A 19,085-nucleotide genomic window follows, 5' to 3' on the forward strand; every position below is an offset into this window, starting at 1 on the left:
TTTTATAAATTTTGTTATAAAATTTCTAGCATAATTTATAATTTGGGTAAGTAAAATAGATAAAATGTAAAAAAAAGCATTTATTTATTGTTTTATAATGGTATATTATTTATTTTATGGTATATTATAAAATATATATAATTAAATTGTAAACATATAATTGTGATGGATTTGGCTAGTTTTCGTTATCACAAAATGTTGATTGAACTGAAAATATATTTTTTTTAATTGTGTGGTTTTAGTTATGATTTTAATGAAAGCATTTAGTTGATGTTACGAGGGAATTTTTAAGTTTATTAAGTTAAGAAATGTTTCATTTTACTTTTCCTATCAAATCTATTTTTTTATAATTTGTAAAAATTTACATAGATGTTTGAAAAGATGTAATTTTTTTTTTTCTTAATATACTGGCTATGAATCCCCTCACAATAGCTTTATCGCCAAATCTTTAGGACCTTCTATAATCAAAGAATTGAGAATCATATTGTAAAAAATTAAAAATAATTTTATTCTTAAAATGTAGTACCAGATAATTCTAAAAAAATATGTATACAAAAAAGTACGTAAGAACATAACATACACGGGATTATTTGCAAAATCAGTAAAATCCGCATTGAAATTTGGGATTTTTGATAATTCAGACATGCACTGAAACTTCTAAAATAAATCTTAATAGCATTTTCACATAGTCCGCCACATAAAGTGTAGAAACTTAATATTTTATTTTTTAATTTAATTTATATTTTTGCAGTAGTTATAATAAAAAAAAACTTAAAAATTGCTTTAAAATTTTAGGCACAACTATCACTTTCAAACATATTAATATGACATTGATCTGAAAATAGCTTTATATGCTACAGGAAAACAAGTTTCTACTCTTAATGCTATAATTGAAAGAACAGAAATTTCCGTAAAACAAAGTATGTCTAATAATAAAAAAAATTACACAAAAATAAATCAAGATAAAAATAGGTGGAGAACAGAAAATTTAATCAATTATACACCCAACTCTCTTTTTACACGATTTTGAAATAACACGGTTCACAAAAAGCAAAAAATGTTTTTTTACACGAATTATTTATTCTAACACGATGTTCAAAAAAAATTTTTGTACACCCAGTTACAAAAAGAAAATATAACTGGAGAAATTCTCAGAATTTTTTTAGTCGCACTTTATATTTGTCTGTTTTTCAAAATTGCGTTATCATTAAGAATGTAAACATAATTGTATTTAAAAGTGTGTCGAGGAAAACAATACTTCTTTTTTATAAGTTTTAGTGCCAATATAATTTCTCTTTGGATTTACTTACAACAAAAAGGAAATATTATTGCGTAAATTTAATATTAATATGTTTGAATTATATTTTGTTTATTATTTATTTTATACTTTTTTAATCATAATATGCCTGAACTGTATTTTGTTTTTAATATTAATATTGTACATTAAATATGTACATATGTTTTTTTTTCATTATAATAGTTGTTGGTTTTTAATATTATACTTTTTTGCACGTTTTTTAGGTCAACCGAAAACTCTTTTTTTGATCTTACACGGGTTTTCAAAATTGTGGAACACATCCTCAATTTTCATATGAGTAGCATGTCTTTTTTTACACGTTTTTTTGTTTACACGGTTTTCGTTGGAACGTATCTATCTACCGTGTAAAAAAAGAGTTGGGTGTATTTAATTAATTAAATAAATTTTAAAATGCTTTCCACATCTCTCTTTTTCATACCAATTCAATCAACCTTTGTGTTTTTATAATACGTGTTAAAAAAAAATAAAACATATATATGTATGTATTTATGTAGCATGTCTATATATATCGTTTTATGATATAGCTTTACTTAAACCAGCTTAAACCGTAATTGTGTAAACTATTTTGTTCCTTCTATAATTTAACTTTTAAAAAAACTGAATATTTTAAAGTAAGATCTACTGGTTTAATTTTTAATTGTATTGTATAAGATGTACATGGATCCTCATTCGGAGTAAATTTATGATTCTTACTGTTGGTCCTATTAGTCAACAAAATACTAGATTAAAGATCAAGTTTCTTGTAAAACGTATTTAGTCTAGTTTGGTTTAAGTGAAGTTAAATCGTATTTTAATAAATGTTTATATAAAATTCTCAAAAATTTAAATAATTTATTTTATCCTTTTTTTTCGTAATTATCTATTATCATATATTATTATTATTAACAATAAATTAAAAATATTTTCTTTTTATATTTCTGTTTTTATGGGAAACCATTTGTTTTTAGTATATTTTAAGCATATATTTGGAATTTGTTTGCTAATATTTGTATACACATAGTAAATGTTTTCACAATCCAATATTACTTTTGACTATTGTTATACAAAATGTTAAAGTATTTATAATAAAGCTGTAAAGCACAAAATATACGCTTATTTTATTTTGTTTGTAACTTATATAAATTCATGTTAATATACAAATTTAAAATATATGCTCTTATTTTGGTCCAATTTAAATTTTTAATATATTCATATAATACATATTTTTAGTTATATAAATGTTAAATAAGTGTATATAATTATAAGATCTGTTTTTTTTATTTTTTTTTTAAATATATATAATATAATAATAATAATTTCATATTTTTTCATTTTGTAATAAAGTGTTATATAACAATCAAATATTAAATTAAATTTATTTCATTTTTCAATTTTTTAACTGATTACCTTTGTCCTAATTTATTGCAGCGTGCATTGCACAAAAAATATAATTTAATTCTTTGTTTGTTTCAATGTTTAAAAAAATATATAAGAAAATCATACTTTACTTTCTGGTCCTTCAGCAACATGCTTAAAAGTAGATCGTATATTTGCCAAATATTGAGAGCATATATGGCCATAATTTTTATTGTACCATTCTGGACGTTTACCCCTGGAAGATTGAAAAAAAAAATTATATAAATTTTTTGTTTTCTTTCTTTAAACAAATAAATAGTATCACTTTAAATCAACTCGCGATAAATGCATAACACGAGATCGTCCACTTCCACAGGGCTCTATTAAATATCTTGATGCTAAAACTACGCCACGTATGCTATCAGAACTATGAGGTGCATCACGATGATCAATTGAAGTTTCAACAATGACACAAGCTTGTTTTGGTAAATTATTTATTTGCCAAGATCTGAAAATTTTCAACAAAATAAAAACAAAAAATTAATCAAAATATCTGTTAACATTATTAATTTTGAACCATTCGCCATCATTGCACTATTAATTTATGAGGAATTTTTGATTAATTATTGTGCGTATTAATTTAAACATTGCTCTCCCACTTTAAAAATAAATGGTATTACTTATGGTATAACATAATCTAAATTTATTTTTTATATAACATTTATGTTACTAATAAATTTTGTAATTTAGAAATATTTAAGATACTTAATTTTTAGTTATTTTTAGGGGTTAACACATAATTTATAGCTCACCTCAAAACACAAAAATCTGTTGGAGTTTGTCCGTCAAGGCTATAATAATAAATTTGAGTTTTTTCATCTAATTTTTTAACCTCATGGCATTCCAGTAAATTATTATCCCAATTATTACGTTCATTCAAAATAAAATTTAAAACATCAGTCGGGGGTCCTTCTACTTCTGTTAAACATCGCCACAATCTTAATAGGTGACCATCGCCTACTTTTTTATATGCAATTTCAATATTTTGATCCAATGAATTAATAGCTACCCACCCCCGTGACCTTCAAAAAGAAAAAATTAAATTACATTAAATTGACAAAAAATAACGCCATGAAAAAGATCTTTATACTTTTCTCTTCCTTCTTTAATTGTTGCCTTTGTACATTCATATAAATAACCCCTCCAATTGTAATATTGCATTCCTTCACCTAACTGCTCCAACGGAACAGGTTTGGATTCTTCCATGTAGCCAAAATTACATTTCATTATTTTATCTCTGGATGCAGAGAAAATTTTTTTGTATTCTTCTATCATTAATGTTAAGCACTCGTGAGATGCTTTAGTTTCAGCCAGTTCTTTCATATTAGGTTGGCCCAACTTACGACGCCTTGGTGATACAGCCATTGGGTTTCCCGTTGCTATATTGCTATTAAATAATGACGGTGCTAAACATACAGCCAAATTACTAGCAGTCATCTGATTTGTTTGAGATTTTTTCGCAACATCATTTAAAAAGGCTAATAATGAATGTAAAACATCGCGATTTTCATCTGGCAATAAGAGTACTGCTGCTTGAATTGCTTCGATTCTTATATCTGGCGGTAAATCTAAGGAAATATATAAAAAAATTATTTATATATAATTGCTTACATAAAAGAAAGACAATGACGTACGTTGGAATATCGCAACAAAAGTTTCAGACATTTTTGCAGTTAAAAGTGAATCTGGAAGCTCACGAAAATATTGTTTTAACACGTCCGCTACGTCGAAAGCCTGCTGACTATCAAAAATTTCCATACAATCTTCAAACGATTGGACTGATTCTATAGATTCCTTAAGCTTAACTATACGGGATTTGACTCCGGATTTACGAAAAATGCCAACTTGGTCTAGAGCATTTAAACGTAGCCATTTTAATGCAGTTGAAATGCCGATCGGTAATGATTTTCCAGTTCTTTGTAAAATTAACACCAATGGAACACCAAAAATTTTCTTATCTAATTTTTTTTTTAATAAATTCGGATGGTTAAAAAATATTATTCCAAACTTAAAATAATACCTTTATAATCAGGTGCTTTTATTTTTTTAATAAATTTTGGTAATTCCCAGTTCCACCCCGTTCTATGACTGGGACAGTAACGTTCCATATACCCAGTTAAAGTTACCAACGCTAACTTTCGAACCATCTCCAATTGGCCACAAGACATAGCAGCAAATTGTGTTCCCTCTGACTTTGTTTCTTCAGTGGTTGGTGAAATACATTTTTTGAAAAAAATTGGCTTCTCACGATTTTGGAAACTATGCCATCGTACCACCGATTTTCTATAATACAAATAAAATATAGACTTTAAGAAGTTTTAATATAGTGAGGAAATTTTACTTTGTTCTTGTATCATCTAAATCTTTTGATGATTTTTTAATTGATCCCCGAGATCTAAAACTCCTATTTTGAAATGATTCTCTGTATTTTTTGGATTCTTTCCCTAAATTCAAAGATCCACCTCGTGTAAGCTTTTTGGTTTTGTTGCTCTACAAAATTGAACGAAAATTAATTTGAAGAAATTCAGCTAATTTAGTTTTGCTTACCGTATGTTCATTTGATGTTTTCAACTCCTTAACAATAAATTTTCGACAGGCTGTTGCATGACATTCTGAGTCTGAATGCGCGCCGATATCGTCTACTTTGCATTTTTGTAAAAATCTAGGTCTACTTGTAATTTTTTTCATTTCTGTTAAACGATCGCTGTCAGCATTGGAATCTTGACTATCACTCATATATGCTGCTGAATCATCTGAAACACCCTCCTTTAAATGTGGCATATGACTTGAAAAAAAATGTAATGGACTGGTTCGACTTGAATGACAAGACCTTGGTGTAATTGGTATATGTTTTGGACTTAAACGATTTGTATATAAGAACATATTTGATCCATCTACTGTTGGAACTTTCAATTCATTTCCGATAACATTAGTTGGACGAGGATAAAAATGTATTGGACTAACGGCTGATGGGGACGGAGGCGTTGAATACGTTATATTTATACCAGCTGTCTTATCAGATGATTGCGATATTGTTAATTTGTTATGATCTAAACTTGGTAATTCTAAAATTTGTGGTCCTCGATTACGGGTGCTTGAGCCGCCACTCATAACGAACCCATCACGATTTTGTCTTTTTTTACGTCGTGTTTTTATTGATTCAACACGACGTAAGAATGCTTTCGCTCCATCTTTTAAACGTTCACTGCCTGTTCGTTTCAAACGAGACATTGAATCTGAATCAGTTTTTGATGAATCTGATGAATTTTGTGGCATAGCTGAATAATTTCTCGAATCAAATTCATCATCATCGTCATCATCAAAACGCTCGGGGCTTGATTCTTTAGATGAACTTTCAACTTTGTCAGTTGATGCTTGTTTTGTTGATAATTCAAGACCGACTTCACCAACACGTGACCAACGACGAATTTGCGGTTGAAATGTCCATTGATCACTTAAGGCGAAATTTTCATCATCAGAATCGTCTTTCTGCGATATTATTTAAATTCAAAAATAAAGAATTATACACTATAGGTCTTATATATATGAGCATGTAAATCATTTGGTTGCGGCAAATTAATTTTACTATCCACTTCGAAAAAAAAGTTTTTAGCAAAGACTGGAGATTTTCGAAAAATCAATTCTAACCTAAATTTTAATATAAAGCATGTTCCATAAATCTTATGCATATCTCAGTAATCGAAAATCCCCAGTTCTTTTACTTTAGTTAATAAAAATTTTACTAGCCACGTATGTAGATACGAACCTGATTTTGTTGCGGTTTGTGATGGTAAGCATTATCCAGCCTTAAGGCCGCGCAACGATTTAATATACAAAGTCGTCGATACAAAGATTGAAGAGGATCATTTTCAAGGATTGGATGATCTTTTGCTACATTATTCAAATCAATCGGAAATTGTAAATCTAAAAATAAAGAAAATTATTAATATTTTAGTTTTGTTCAAGTTTTAAGCGAATAAATTTTACTTAAAAACCTATTAAAACTATTATTTAAAAAATAGCAAATATGTACATATTTTAAGAAGATATTGATTGATCTCTTTGAAAAAATCTTGAATACCCTTAAAATAGTGACGAATCATCTTACCACTGATGGTGTTCGTACATCAATATTAGAAGTGCACTCCCATATTTAATAAGTTTAAATTTATCACAGTATAGGAAAACCTGTAGCTTATTTTTTTTGCATATGTACATAATATTCTTATTCAACAATTTTTTGCACTTGCAATTTGCATTTTCTAAAATATTCTGTGAAAACGTTCTCTTTAACCTTTGCAAAAATATTTGATTTTCTAAAAATAAATAATAATTGTGTCTTTTTTCTTCTATAGTAGTTATTAATAACCCAACATGACCACACAAATTTTACATGGCCATTGATTTTCGTTCGGCTTTTAAGCGTTTGTATTTTTATTTTCTTGGCTAAAATGAACTAATTGCAGTTAGTTTTAAAAGAAAATTGATAGTACAATTTTTAAACTCACAATTCATTTTTAATTGTTGACTGAGACATGTAATTGAATTGTAAGTGAATGTATGCAAAATTATGCAGCAATTTTTTGACAAATCACCCAAATTAATATTCCTTATGTTTTACATCGTACCTACGCATATGTATATTGAGCAAAATTAGAAATTCGATTGAGAAAATTTAATTAAAGTTATGATAATTTCAATTTGATATTGTTTTTACCGGAATTCCAAAATTAAGGGGGTTCAAAAATTTTTACAATTTGCTAATTTTCAGATTAATAAGATTGCAATATTGTCTATTCTAGAAAAATACTTTTTCCTCATTGCTTCGATAATTTTCCGTCTTATTTTTCTTGCTTGAATAATTGAAAGTCTAAAAAAATATTAAATTGCTATTCATTTTAATTACTCTAAAAAAAAAAAATTTTAAATTTATCGATTTTGTAAGTTGATCCTTATTACAAAATTATTGACATCAATATAAAATTTTTATTAAATTTTTGTTTTTAAGATTTTAATTATAAATTTCAGGATATTCTGAAGTTGTAATTTAATATTTCGAAAACAAAAAAATTTAAATAAAATTTCCAAGAATTATAACTTTTCTTTTTTGTTCACTTAGTAGAAGATTGTATACAATTGAAATTGATTATTATGACGTCGTAATATAGACATGCAAAATGTAGTTTGAATGTTGAATACCTATATTTGTATGTATGTTTGTATAAATTTTAAGTATTCATTTGCACATTGTAAATTGGGGAAGTTTAAGAGTTTTATTGAAAAGAATTTAAAAAATTTGTTGAAGTTTTCTAGAATTTGAATAATTATTTAAAAAAAGATAGCCCAGCTTCGTTTAAGAAGAAGAAGAAGACAAACTTTTATACAACAAACATTTTCTCTGTTTAGACAGTTTGTTGACACCCCAGAATATTTTGGTACAATTATTGACATCTAACTTTTCTTAAAAAAAATTCTCATACTTTTTAATTAAATTTGAAAAAAATGAATTAACATAGCATTGGAGTTTATGTTTTTTATTCTAAATGGAATATACTTTTAATTCTAAAAATAGAAATTAAGGAAGGATATACTAAATTTGTCTTATCGTTTGTAACGCTAAGAAATAATGGTCTGAGATATATGCTCAAGAATATGTTTCTGATCAGCATCGAATTCTGAATCGATTTTGTTGCTTTGTCTAACCGTTTATCCGTTCGTCCGTCCCAACGATAACTCGAAAACTAATTGAGCAAAGTTCACCAAATTTTCACAAATGATTTATTGTAGTGAATGCCAGAACCTTATTTAAATTGCATACCTACCATACAATTTCTAAATTTATTTGGGTATATTTCAGAAACTATAAAAGCTGTGGTATTGACATTTCACATAAACGAATATATTAGTAGGGCTACTGTGTTTGATAAAAGTTGATGAACTTGCTTGGCTCCTCCTGGCAGCTACTACACAACTCCAAAGGTTATTTGGCATTATCTCAGAAATTATTTGAATTATAATATAGAAATCTCGTGAGAACAAGTGTATTATTAGGGCTGTTATGTGTGATCAAAATCGTTGAAATTTCTTGACTCCTTGAAGTAGCTGCCGTACAATTTGAATAGTAGTTTGGCCATATCTTAGAGAATATTGAAAAGTACTGAAATTTTGTACACAAAAAGTACACAGTACTGAAATTTTGCATAAATTAATATGGAAATATGGCAACTTAAAGTCATAGTCTGCCGATGACAAGCTCGAACGGGTATCGCAGAGTTGCCATGGTCAACTCTATTTTTTCTCGTTTTTATTGTTTTTAAAAATAAAAGCTGTTTTTAGAAAAGATAAAGTTTAACTTTTAAATTGATTTTGTCAAAACTTTGTTCTCTATATTTTCTTTAGTATTTTCGACTTTAATTGATCTAAAATGCCTAATTCTAAGAAATACTATTCTGAAGACGATTCACAAACTTTACATAAAAAATTATGGGATTTAATTTAACGCATAAATTATAAGATACTCGTAATATATTCCCATTGGCAGCTGCAAGTACAACTAGCTAGATTTTAAACGTCATAGAAAATAAATAAGTTATAAAAATATAAATAATTAATTTTTCTGGGGTGTCAATGACTATATCGATATCCTATATCAACCATTATACCACAGGGGTTAATGACTATACTTTTTCGACAAATTCTAGAATTTTTCAAAATTTTTTAAGTAATTATAAAGCAAAAATTTAAAAAAAAAAATTTAATATTTAAATATCAAATTATTTAAATTTAATAAGTGGAATCCTAATAATTTTTCTTTTGGTTGAAACAAACAGCTTCCAGAACCATTTTTTTCCTTAAGGTGGTGTCGACAACGATAACTATGCTTGCGATTTCAAAAATGTTTTGATTTCCAATTTAATAAAAGTTTTTGTTAAACAAAAAGAACTCATTTAAATTTATTAGGTTTGATTATTACCGACCGCATTGTGTATACAATATTGCGATACGGTGGGAACGCACTTCTCCATGGTAGGGAAGTCTCAAGTTCGGCTGAACAGATTTTGATGAAATTTTATATGTAAGTTAATTTTGACTATGGCACGAATTGATCAACTTTTGGGATACATATATCAGGCCTCGGGAACTGCACTTTTTGGCGGGCCTGTTTTACATTTTTGATCATTATGAAGAAAATATTTAACAGATTTATTGGAAATTTCACATATAAGCTTTGCTCGACTGTCCACGAGACCTCCAAATTTTTGGAAGAAACCAGGTACGTTTACTACGGGCCAAATATACATTTTTGCGTATATAAAGAGAAATAATCGACGGATTTCATTGAAATTTAATATTTAAATTCTTCGTATTAAAACAATGAACGTAAAAATTTTTTGGAAAGATCAGGGCTCGGAATCGGATCTGAGGACCGATTTTACAGCCAAAAGGCAGTATGTAAGTAAATAAATTTTTCCTTCACACCCAAGATTTTAAAAGGGAATCGATACATGTACATGTCTACGTATTTATGTATGTATGCAACAAAAGTGTGCAAAAATGTTCTTTAATAACCATTTTTTCTAAATTTTATTTTCATAGACAGCAAATATTTTTTTGTTTAAAAAAATTTAATTGAAAAATTAAAATTTTGCTTTTTGTGGTGATTTTGTGAATTAATCAAAGCAGAAACAAGTAACAAAATCTGTATTTGAAGGTAATGTAATTGTTAACACCCAAGTAGCAGCGCTCAACTCAAATCTTTTGATGTGTCGTTACCGTTAAAATAACAGTTTATTTTTTTCAAAAAAAAAAAATGAAAAACAACCACCATTATTACCCATTGCCTCACCTGTAAAATCTACATTGTATATAAAAAGCTAATAAAAAAGATATTTTTCAGCAGAACATCGTTTTCACTACGCATATTTTCAAAAAATATTTTGGGTTCATAATTTGGCATAAGATAGATCAAGATTTCAAAGGAGAATAATTAAGGAATCATAAAAAGCTTTCATTATGAAAATGAGAAATAAAATTTTTACAAGCATCAGTTATACTCAAATAGCGTGTTAAAATAGCGTATAAGTCCGTTTTTTCATATATGGTGATATTTAAGGTTTTGCATTTGAATCAATTTAAAAATATTGACCATAATAACATATTTTGTTTGTTTTATGTTTAAGCAAAACTTTATTGAAATTGTGATTGTAACTTTGTAGATAAGGTGTCTGTAGCTCATCAGAATCACCATTAACTAAGTCTTTGTAAAAAGTGGACTAATAACACTTTCAAAAAAACCAGTTCATATAGAGGTTTAGGTTCATACTTACGCTTGTACATACCCATGTATATGGGTATAATGGGGGCTCTACTTACGCAACATTCGTAAACGAAAAAATAACTTGCTACAGAAAATTAATGTACAGCAAACCCTCATTTATGCCAATGATTTTTATGCGATTTGCAGTTGTGTAGCTTGAATTTTATTTAAAAATTTCTTGAACAAAGATACAAAAAGAGTGGCTTAGGAAGCCCGCGTATAGACAGTCGCTAAAAATCTTGGGCTCAGAGCTCACTATATTTGTTCCATTGACGTTATAATGTTTGTGGATGTAAAGGACAGTCAGATTTATCTTAACCTTTCATATCCACATGTCAATGATATGCTTTGAAAAGGAAACTTTTGCAATTCGGGGATTCCCATTATACATGAAACTTTAACCATCGACAATTCGCTTTTAATTCATTTTCGGATTCTCGGATTAATTTCGGATTGAAAGGTATAACTTATAGAATTGTTTTGAAATTAAATTTTGTTTGAGCAACGTTTCATTTATTTTTATAAGTGCTGATTCCACATTGGAGTAATAAGCAGCACATTCTGATTTCTTTTAAATAAAACTGTCTGAATATATGTTAATGCAAGCTTTTATATGGATTTTCTTTCAGATATTGGTAATAAGCGGCCTATTTGTTTTAATTTCTGTAAACTATTTGTAACCGGTTTTGGGTTAATTTTAACTTGTAGCTTCGCATAAAACGACTTTTTAATATTACAGAACGTGTCGCAGCTTTCTCGATGCAACTAAAGTTTTTTCCAATGCGAATTTTTTATCCACCTAAAACTAGATTTTACTATATAGTTATTTAGAAGAGTCTAAGATAACCTAAAATTTAAACAAATAATTTGACATATTACGTTGGGCCGTAAAGAAATTTATTTTTAGTTGTCTTGTTCAAGTAGAAGAGTAACAATATTGATGTGTTATCTTTAAATTTAATTAATATTTCCTGATAATTTATTTATTTTTTATTTCTGATAATTTCAACTCGTAAAGGCTCATATTATTTTGTTTTCGATAATAACGCAAGTTATAATTAAATATAATTTAAAATTAGTCCTCAGAATCTAAATGTTTAAATAACGAATAAAAGTTAAAATTGGCTGCCAACTTTAATTTTGTAAAATAAATTGCAAAAAAAGCAAAGTGGGATGTTATTTACCTGATTAACTTTTATTTAATTGAGTTTTCTTTATGTTTTTAACTTTAGTCTTTTTTACAAAGGTCAATGTGGAAAAGGTTGCTTTGCGATTAATGTTTAATTAATATCATTTGAATAAATGTTTTTGAACTTTTTAAGACTGTTGTCCAAAACTATATATAAGTAAAGAGAATAGTGGTTTAATTTTTATAATAAACTGTGATTTTAAAATATATTTGGGATTTTATAGTTTAAATGTTTTCGTAAATATTGTAGAACTATGAAACAATTTTTATTACATAGATCAAAATTATTTAATTTAATATAGGACTGAAGACATATTTTCAATAGGTTTCATGAAATAAAAATTTTTTTACAAAAGCCGTTTAACACATGATGCAGTACTTTATCAAGGTTCACATAATCTACTAATATTTTTCGTTTTCATAGTTCTAAAGTAAAAATACAAAGCAATCTTGCTTACATCTAGTTGCTAAAATAAATAGTTTTGCAATGTTGGCGCTTAATTTTAATTTTTTTCCTAAATATTTATATAAAAGTAGCTTTGCAGAATTATATTTAAATATCCGATCAATGATCTTACCTTCGTACATTTGCGCATATTGAGGAAAACCTGCTGCTCTCAACCATTTACAAGCTTCGATTGCTTCAATTTCTGTGAAATAAAAAAAAAAAAACAAATATTTAGTTATTAATTTAAATTTTTTATTTTATATTTTAAAAAACTTAATACCAAAAGATTAAATCAAAATTTTATCGTAAACACTGAAATTATTTTAAGTAATTTGAAATATACAGTGTGATTTAGTAATCAGTGTTTTAGCATATACCATTATGGGGCATCAAAAATTGGTAAAATTTTAGTGCGAAACTAGGTGTCAAATCTCAACAGTTTTCAAGATACATAGAATTTCTATTTGACTTTGGTTTTTATGCCTTTTTAGAAAAAATTATTTTTTTTTATTTTTTTCTAATCCGATAATTTCGTACAAAAAATTTTGAAACTTTAATTTAAGCTTTAATTTACAAGTCATTAAGCGTTAAAAATCTTTTCTGGTAAAGGAAATAAAGCAAAAAATCACTATTGTATTTCAAGACCTTAATAAGATTTACAAACTTTAAAAATCATAATTATTTTTGATTTCAATAAAAGTTTCAGTAATATAATTCTTCAAAAAACTCATTCTTAAATGCAGTTACCATTTGTAAGAACTTCAAATAAGCTCATACTCTTTCTAATAGGGTCTTTAGTGGGAATTTAGCGGTATTTCCTAACCACTAATGAAAATTATATTTCAGTGTTCACAAGTTGCTCCAAATATATAAAAAAGCATATTTGGTAAATGGTGTAGTAAACCACAAATTTTAAAGCAATAAAAAAAGAAAAAACAAAATTCTTGAATAATATTTTGTTGTCGAAATCTTTGTCGTTCTTCGCTCTATGTAAACATATATGTACATATCTTCAGTTTAAAAGGAACATAGACTATCGACAAAAATGGCAATTTCGCTTTAAATACCAATTTCAACTTCTTAATAACTACATTGAAATGTACAATACTTTTATAATATTGCTTAAATGCGATTTTAGAAAAAGTAGTTTTTTGGCAGATAGTCAATTTTCTCTTTAAGTCGGCAATATATCCTTTTTAATAAATTTATACCGGGAAAGTGAAAAAAAAAATCAATTGAAATTTTTGTTTTCGGTCATTTTGAATTACAATTTAATTTAAATTTTATTTAATTTTTCACATTCAGCCATTCATACTCATGTATACGTGTTAAATAGAAGCATATATATGTATATGTAAATATATATATACACATGTATATGTCAGTATTCAGTGCATCTGAGTAAGTTCATTTTTACAATAGAAACAAAAGAGTATTATGAAGTTTTCATTTATTTTTTTTTTTACCTTTTTTTCTTCTAAACACATTTTTCTCTTTTTATAATTAATTTTTATCTCAATAAATAATATTGTCCAATAAATTATTAATTATTTTTCTTCCTTTTGAAAAATAGAATTGTGTTTTTCATATAGAAAATATCATAACCTTCTAACCTCGTAAACCAATTAACTGATAAAACATTTTAATAAAAGATGAAAAAAAACCAACCATATTTTGAATTTAAATAGATTTATAAAATTCATATATGTATGTACCTAACATAATACCACATACACACATGACATTAATATTCAAGGATGAGAATATTAATTAAAAAAAATTTTTGAAATCTAAATGAAAATTTTTACATCCTTAACAAAGAGAACAAAAATAATATAATTTTGAACCTCTAATAAGTTTACGATTACATTTATGAAATAAATCAATTATAGAAAAAAAGAGTTACATATACATACACTCATACATTAGAAATTGCTTCATTAAATATTGAATGTGAATGAATGATAATCCTTTGTAGTTTAACACTACAAAATAATTTTTTCATTTAACTACTGAATATATTTGAGAAAATTACATCCCATCACTATATAATCATTCTCGGTCATTATTGTAATTAACACATAAAATAAAGAGTGCAGATGAAACCTTGCAAACAAAAAGGGATAAAATAATTTTTGAAAACAAAAATACGAGTACACTCGAATCTCTAACGATAAGACTAATTAAAGGAAGACTCATTCTTTGGCGAAAGGGTTTGAAAATTTAGAATTTATGCATTCCAATAATTTATATAGAAACTCAAGTCATACAACTTTTTAAAAATTTAAAATTAATTGGAAAAATTCTATAAATTAGAAGACCCATTATCTATAATTTTAACTATTTGTAACGACAATATAAGTGCAAAACTAAAATGAATTCGAAGAATTCTTAGAAATCAAAATTAAATTTTTGTAATTTTTTGTAATTGCAACCAAGAAAATTGTATTACGATTTTATTATTATTAAATTTTCTGAAAGGTAATTTAAGTGCATTGTTGAAAATTACTCGAGGTCCAAGTACGAAAAAAAAATGCAATTATAACATTGTAGTTGCAAAATAATTGAATTTTTTGGGTTGCAACTACATCCACTAAAACTTTGTTAAGAGTTTAAAATTACAGCAGATAGCATTTAAATTTAAAAGTTACTAAAAATTTAGACTAAAAATTTTCTACTGAAGAAATACATCAAAGAAATTTTTTGGGTCCAAGAGTCTGAGTTCAAGGTCGGGATTTTGAAATAAGAGTGTAAGAAGTCACTACCAGAAAGAATCGCAATTGATACTATGTATATAAATGCTGTACTAGAAAACTTATTTTTTTTTTGCAGAGTTTCAAGCTAAATTTCAAAATTCGTATTAACGTCAGAATTTCTGCGGATGAACAATATAAATAATAATTGGAGGAATGAATAAGAAATATTGCTTATAGGAATTTTGGGATTTTTTTTAAACATACAAAGTCAGCACTAAAATGAAAAATAAATTCACACATTCATAGACATATGTGTATGTATATGTACACAAAACATAAATGCATGTTAATATAAAAAAGAATTTATTGCAAATTAATTTGAAAACTTGAGAGCACACTTAAGCAACTATAAACTATTCAAAATTATACTTAATTGCAAGCAATTCATAAAAAACTACAAATTATTTGATTGTCTAATTACATGTGATCATATACGTTAGTTGTACAACAATCAAAGCGGTAAATGGACAAAGGGGTTAACTTACATTTGCATCTTAACACAATTTTTTATTAAGAAATTGTAAAACTATTAATTTTTTGTAACTTAATTGCCATGTGGACTGTCAATCTCGTCTTCTCTTAAGTTTCTAGTTATAAGAGTAATAACAGTCGAAAATATATGAAAATTAATGATGTTTTTTTAATGATCTTCGATTTTCGTCAAAATGTTAGTTAACCCCTTTGTACAAAGCCCTATTACTCAACCCTATATTGTCAATTTGACATTCTAATTGCCCAAATTGAATTGAACTATAATGGCCCTCTTTTTTAGACATTATATTTTTTGAACTACGTGCTTTAAAATAATTATTTAAAAAAAAAAGAGAGTTAACTATAATTGTTTTACTTTTAATAGCACCACCACATTACAAAGAGTTCATTGTATTGAAAATTTTTATATTTTCTAAGTTTTATAAAACAACATTTACATTTTATTGTATATACACACATTTATGTTGTATAAACATATTTGCACAATAGTTTGATGTGATTGAAAGCCAGGTGAAAATATTCCAATAAAGAAACAAAGAAATATCAAACGAAATAAATAATAACAAGAATGAAGAGAAAAAATCATTATAATTAAAATAGAAAAATTCAAAAAAATAAAAAAAAAAATAATAATGAAAAAAATAATAAAATATTTTTATCTCGATTTTCATTCCACTTGATTAAGTTTTACAGGATTTCCATCTACTTGACAACCTAACAAAAATTTTCACACAACACCATACACACATAATGGTACCCACACAATAAAAGCATATTGTATATAAATAACATAAGGCCTTTTTGTAAAACAAAAAAAAACTGCTTATACCTACTTTTAACATAAAAGAGTTATTTACTTTCTCATTCATAATATACTCTTACTCTATTTATTTTGGCATTATATAAAATAATTAATTCTTCTCTTCGTTCATAAACGTTTTATGTTACAAGTTAATAACTTTTACCTATATGTACATATGTATGTAAATGATGCGATCAGGTTCTGAAATGTTTACATCACATTGGTAGAATTCATAGAATAACTATTTTATAGATTGTTATAAGAAAATTTCATTGAGAATTACTGAATGTTTTCGTTATAATTTATGAACTTGATTACTAGAAATGTTCATATTTCAAGAAATAGAAATTAAGTACAGCTCTAATAGAATTATTCTTAGGTAAAAATTTAGATTTATATACAAATATACAGATGTATGAGAGGATGTTCAGCCCATATTTCTTAACGTGAGTCCACGCCATATGAAATTCGTAACGCAGTAAAATTATGTTTTATTCTGTAAATCATAAATTACAAATAGAATTGACAATTGTTTAAAATAAAACTGATCTGGTAATTGAAAACCCCAATCTTAAAAGTGATTAGAGCTTCTGACATAGATGAATTAAAAACGGTATTTAATTTATTTCGGGAATTACTTGTATCTTAATAATATATAAGCACATTTGATTAATATAAGAAAATAGAGCCAAATGGTCTGCTTGAAAGGTTATACATACAAATTTTAATTATCATGCTGTGTATGCTATAGATGTTAATTTTAAATTGAAAGTGCGATTTTTGTTTCCCATTTTATACTCTTATACCTAAGATGAATATAATATGTAAAAGCCCGATAAAAATATAAGTAAAAAAGGAATTATACTACTAGGGCTTTAAAGTTTTTCTTCGCATTTGCGGAGGTTTGTTTTCGAATTGTGCATTTGAATTTGGATGGGACGTCAGAACAAAATTTTCTGGCTGTAGTGTATTATATAATTTCTAATTTGATCTATTTATTTTAAGTATTTTAAGTTTTTTTTGGAATAAAATTGAAATTATTGTCAAGACTACTTATAGAACATGTTTATATAGAATACAATAATAAAATATTACTTCCATAAATTAACAAAATTCCATATGTGGCCGTAGATAGTGTTGCTTTTTTTGTTAAATAAACAACTATAATAAAAAATTTAACAACTTAATTAGCGAATTTTTTTAAATAATTAAAGGATTACAAATTCTCTTAAGAATACAAACATAGAAAATAGAACAGGTAAACAAATCTCTAATTGATTTTTCAAATTTGTCCATTTCTAAATAAAATCTTTTATTATTTAAAATACAAAAAAGCTATAAAAAGTTTATTATACTGGTTTTCATTACATTTCGAACAAAGTAGGAAATTTCCATATATGTTTATAAATTATTGCAAAACTTCTCTCTTTAAATTAGAAAGCCGAAATTTTTCATTTTACGTAAAACTACCTCAGTAAGAAATTTATTTCTCAAACACAAATTTAGTACATTTCTCCCCATTTTTTTAAGAGTGGTTGCTCCTAAAAATACGATTTTTTGTAAGTCCATCCAGAAAAAAACTCTATCCCCTCTTCCATTTCAAGGAACCAAATGTTGTCTTTAAAAAGTTTTTTGACTATTTCCAATATATTTAATTCGTTGTACATAGTTTCTTTTATGTAATTAAAGCAACTCTTTCTATCCGCCATACCGTCTTAGCTTATAATAATTCTTTACTTGAAAACAATTTCGAGGATTTCATTTTTTCAAAGCTACAACTCTTGCTTAATTTTTAATGCCTTTTTAATTTATTTTAATCCTCCTATGATTATTGCATAAGCACATAACAAAAACTGTTACTTAAGTAAAATGTGCTACTTTACATCCCATTGGTTCGATACAAGTCTATATTTCATGTTTTAGTTTTATATTATATACGTAAAATAAACTGGAATCCATCAAAAGACAAACTAACCTAAAATCCAATGGCGAATAAAGTTTTAGTATGTGTAAATATCTTAGATTTACGAACCTTAAACCGTTTAAAATAAACCAGGAACAAATATACAATATTCTATATCGAAAAATTTTATTAAAATATGCAATTTTTGTCGTAACTTGTCTTTAAATTCTTCTTTCTTTATAGAATTTTATACTTTGCATTTTTAACGGGGTCTATGTGTATATGTAAGTGTATATTATGTGTCTGTAGTGAAAACCTTGTTGTCCTTGAAGGACTAAGGAAATAAAAAAATAATTATTTTGCAATTTCAATTTTGAAATTGATGAATCGTTATAGCAAAGGACATTTAATTGTTTTAGCTATTTTTTTATAAGCGTTTTTCCATTATGCATTTGTTTTTGCTGC

The 19,085-nt window shown here is 26.4% G+C and overlaps 1 protein-coding gene across 6 annotated transcripts in view; it reads right to left on the bottom strand.

Moving 5' to 3' along the window:
• Nucleotides 1-14: 14 nt before the first annotated feature.
• The window catches only part of LOC129614217 (rho GTPase-activating protein 7), a 127,885-nt gene continuing 108,814 nt past the window's right edge, over nucleotides 15-19,085 (bottom strand). For 5 of the 6 annotated variants that reach the window (XM_055528686.1, XM_055528703.1, XM_055528696.1 and 2 more), the window contains 11 exons: nucleotides 12,798-12,869; nucleotides 6,480-6,637; nucleotides 5,261-6,202; nucleotides 5,055-5,203; nucleotides 4,734-4,996; nucleotides 4,348-4,671; nucleotides 3,804-4,281; nucleotides 3,466-3,735; nucleotides 2,979-3,161; nucleotides 2,801-2,909; nucleotides 15-2,711 (listed from right to left, as the gene is read on the bottom strand). In XM_055528686.1, the coding sequence (XP_055384661.1) occupies nucleotides 2,685-2,711; nucleotides 2,801-2,909; nucleotides 2,979-3,161; nucleotides 3,466-3,735; nucleotides 3,804-4,281; nucleotides 4,348-4,671; nucleotides 4,734-4,996; nucleotides 5,055-5,203; nucleotides 5,261-6,202; nucleotides 6,480-6,637; nucleotides 12,798-12,869 (2,975 nt within the window). In that variant the 3' untranslated portion in view covers nucleotides 15-2,684. Of the gene's footprint in view, nucleotides 2,910-2,978; nucleotides 3,162-3,465; nucleotides 3,736-3,803; nucleotides 4,282-4,347; nucleotides 4,672-4,733; nucleotides 4,997-5,054; nucleotides 5,204-5,260; nucleotides 6,203-6,479; nucleotides 6,638-12,797; nucleotides 12,870-19,085 lie in introns of all 6 variants that reach the window. The other variant, XM_055528717.1, reaches the window with a different exon arrangement.

Source organism: Condylostylus longicornis, unplaced genomic scaffold, assembly GCF_029603195.1.
Source record: "Condylostylus longicornis isolate FDR11 unplaced genomic scaffold, ASM2960319v2 ptg000004l, whole genome shotgun sequence".
NCBI classification, from domain to species: Eukaryota; Metazoa; Arthropoda; class Insecta; order Diptera; family Dolichopodidae; genus Condylostylus; species Condylostylus longicornis.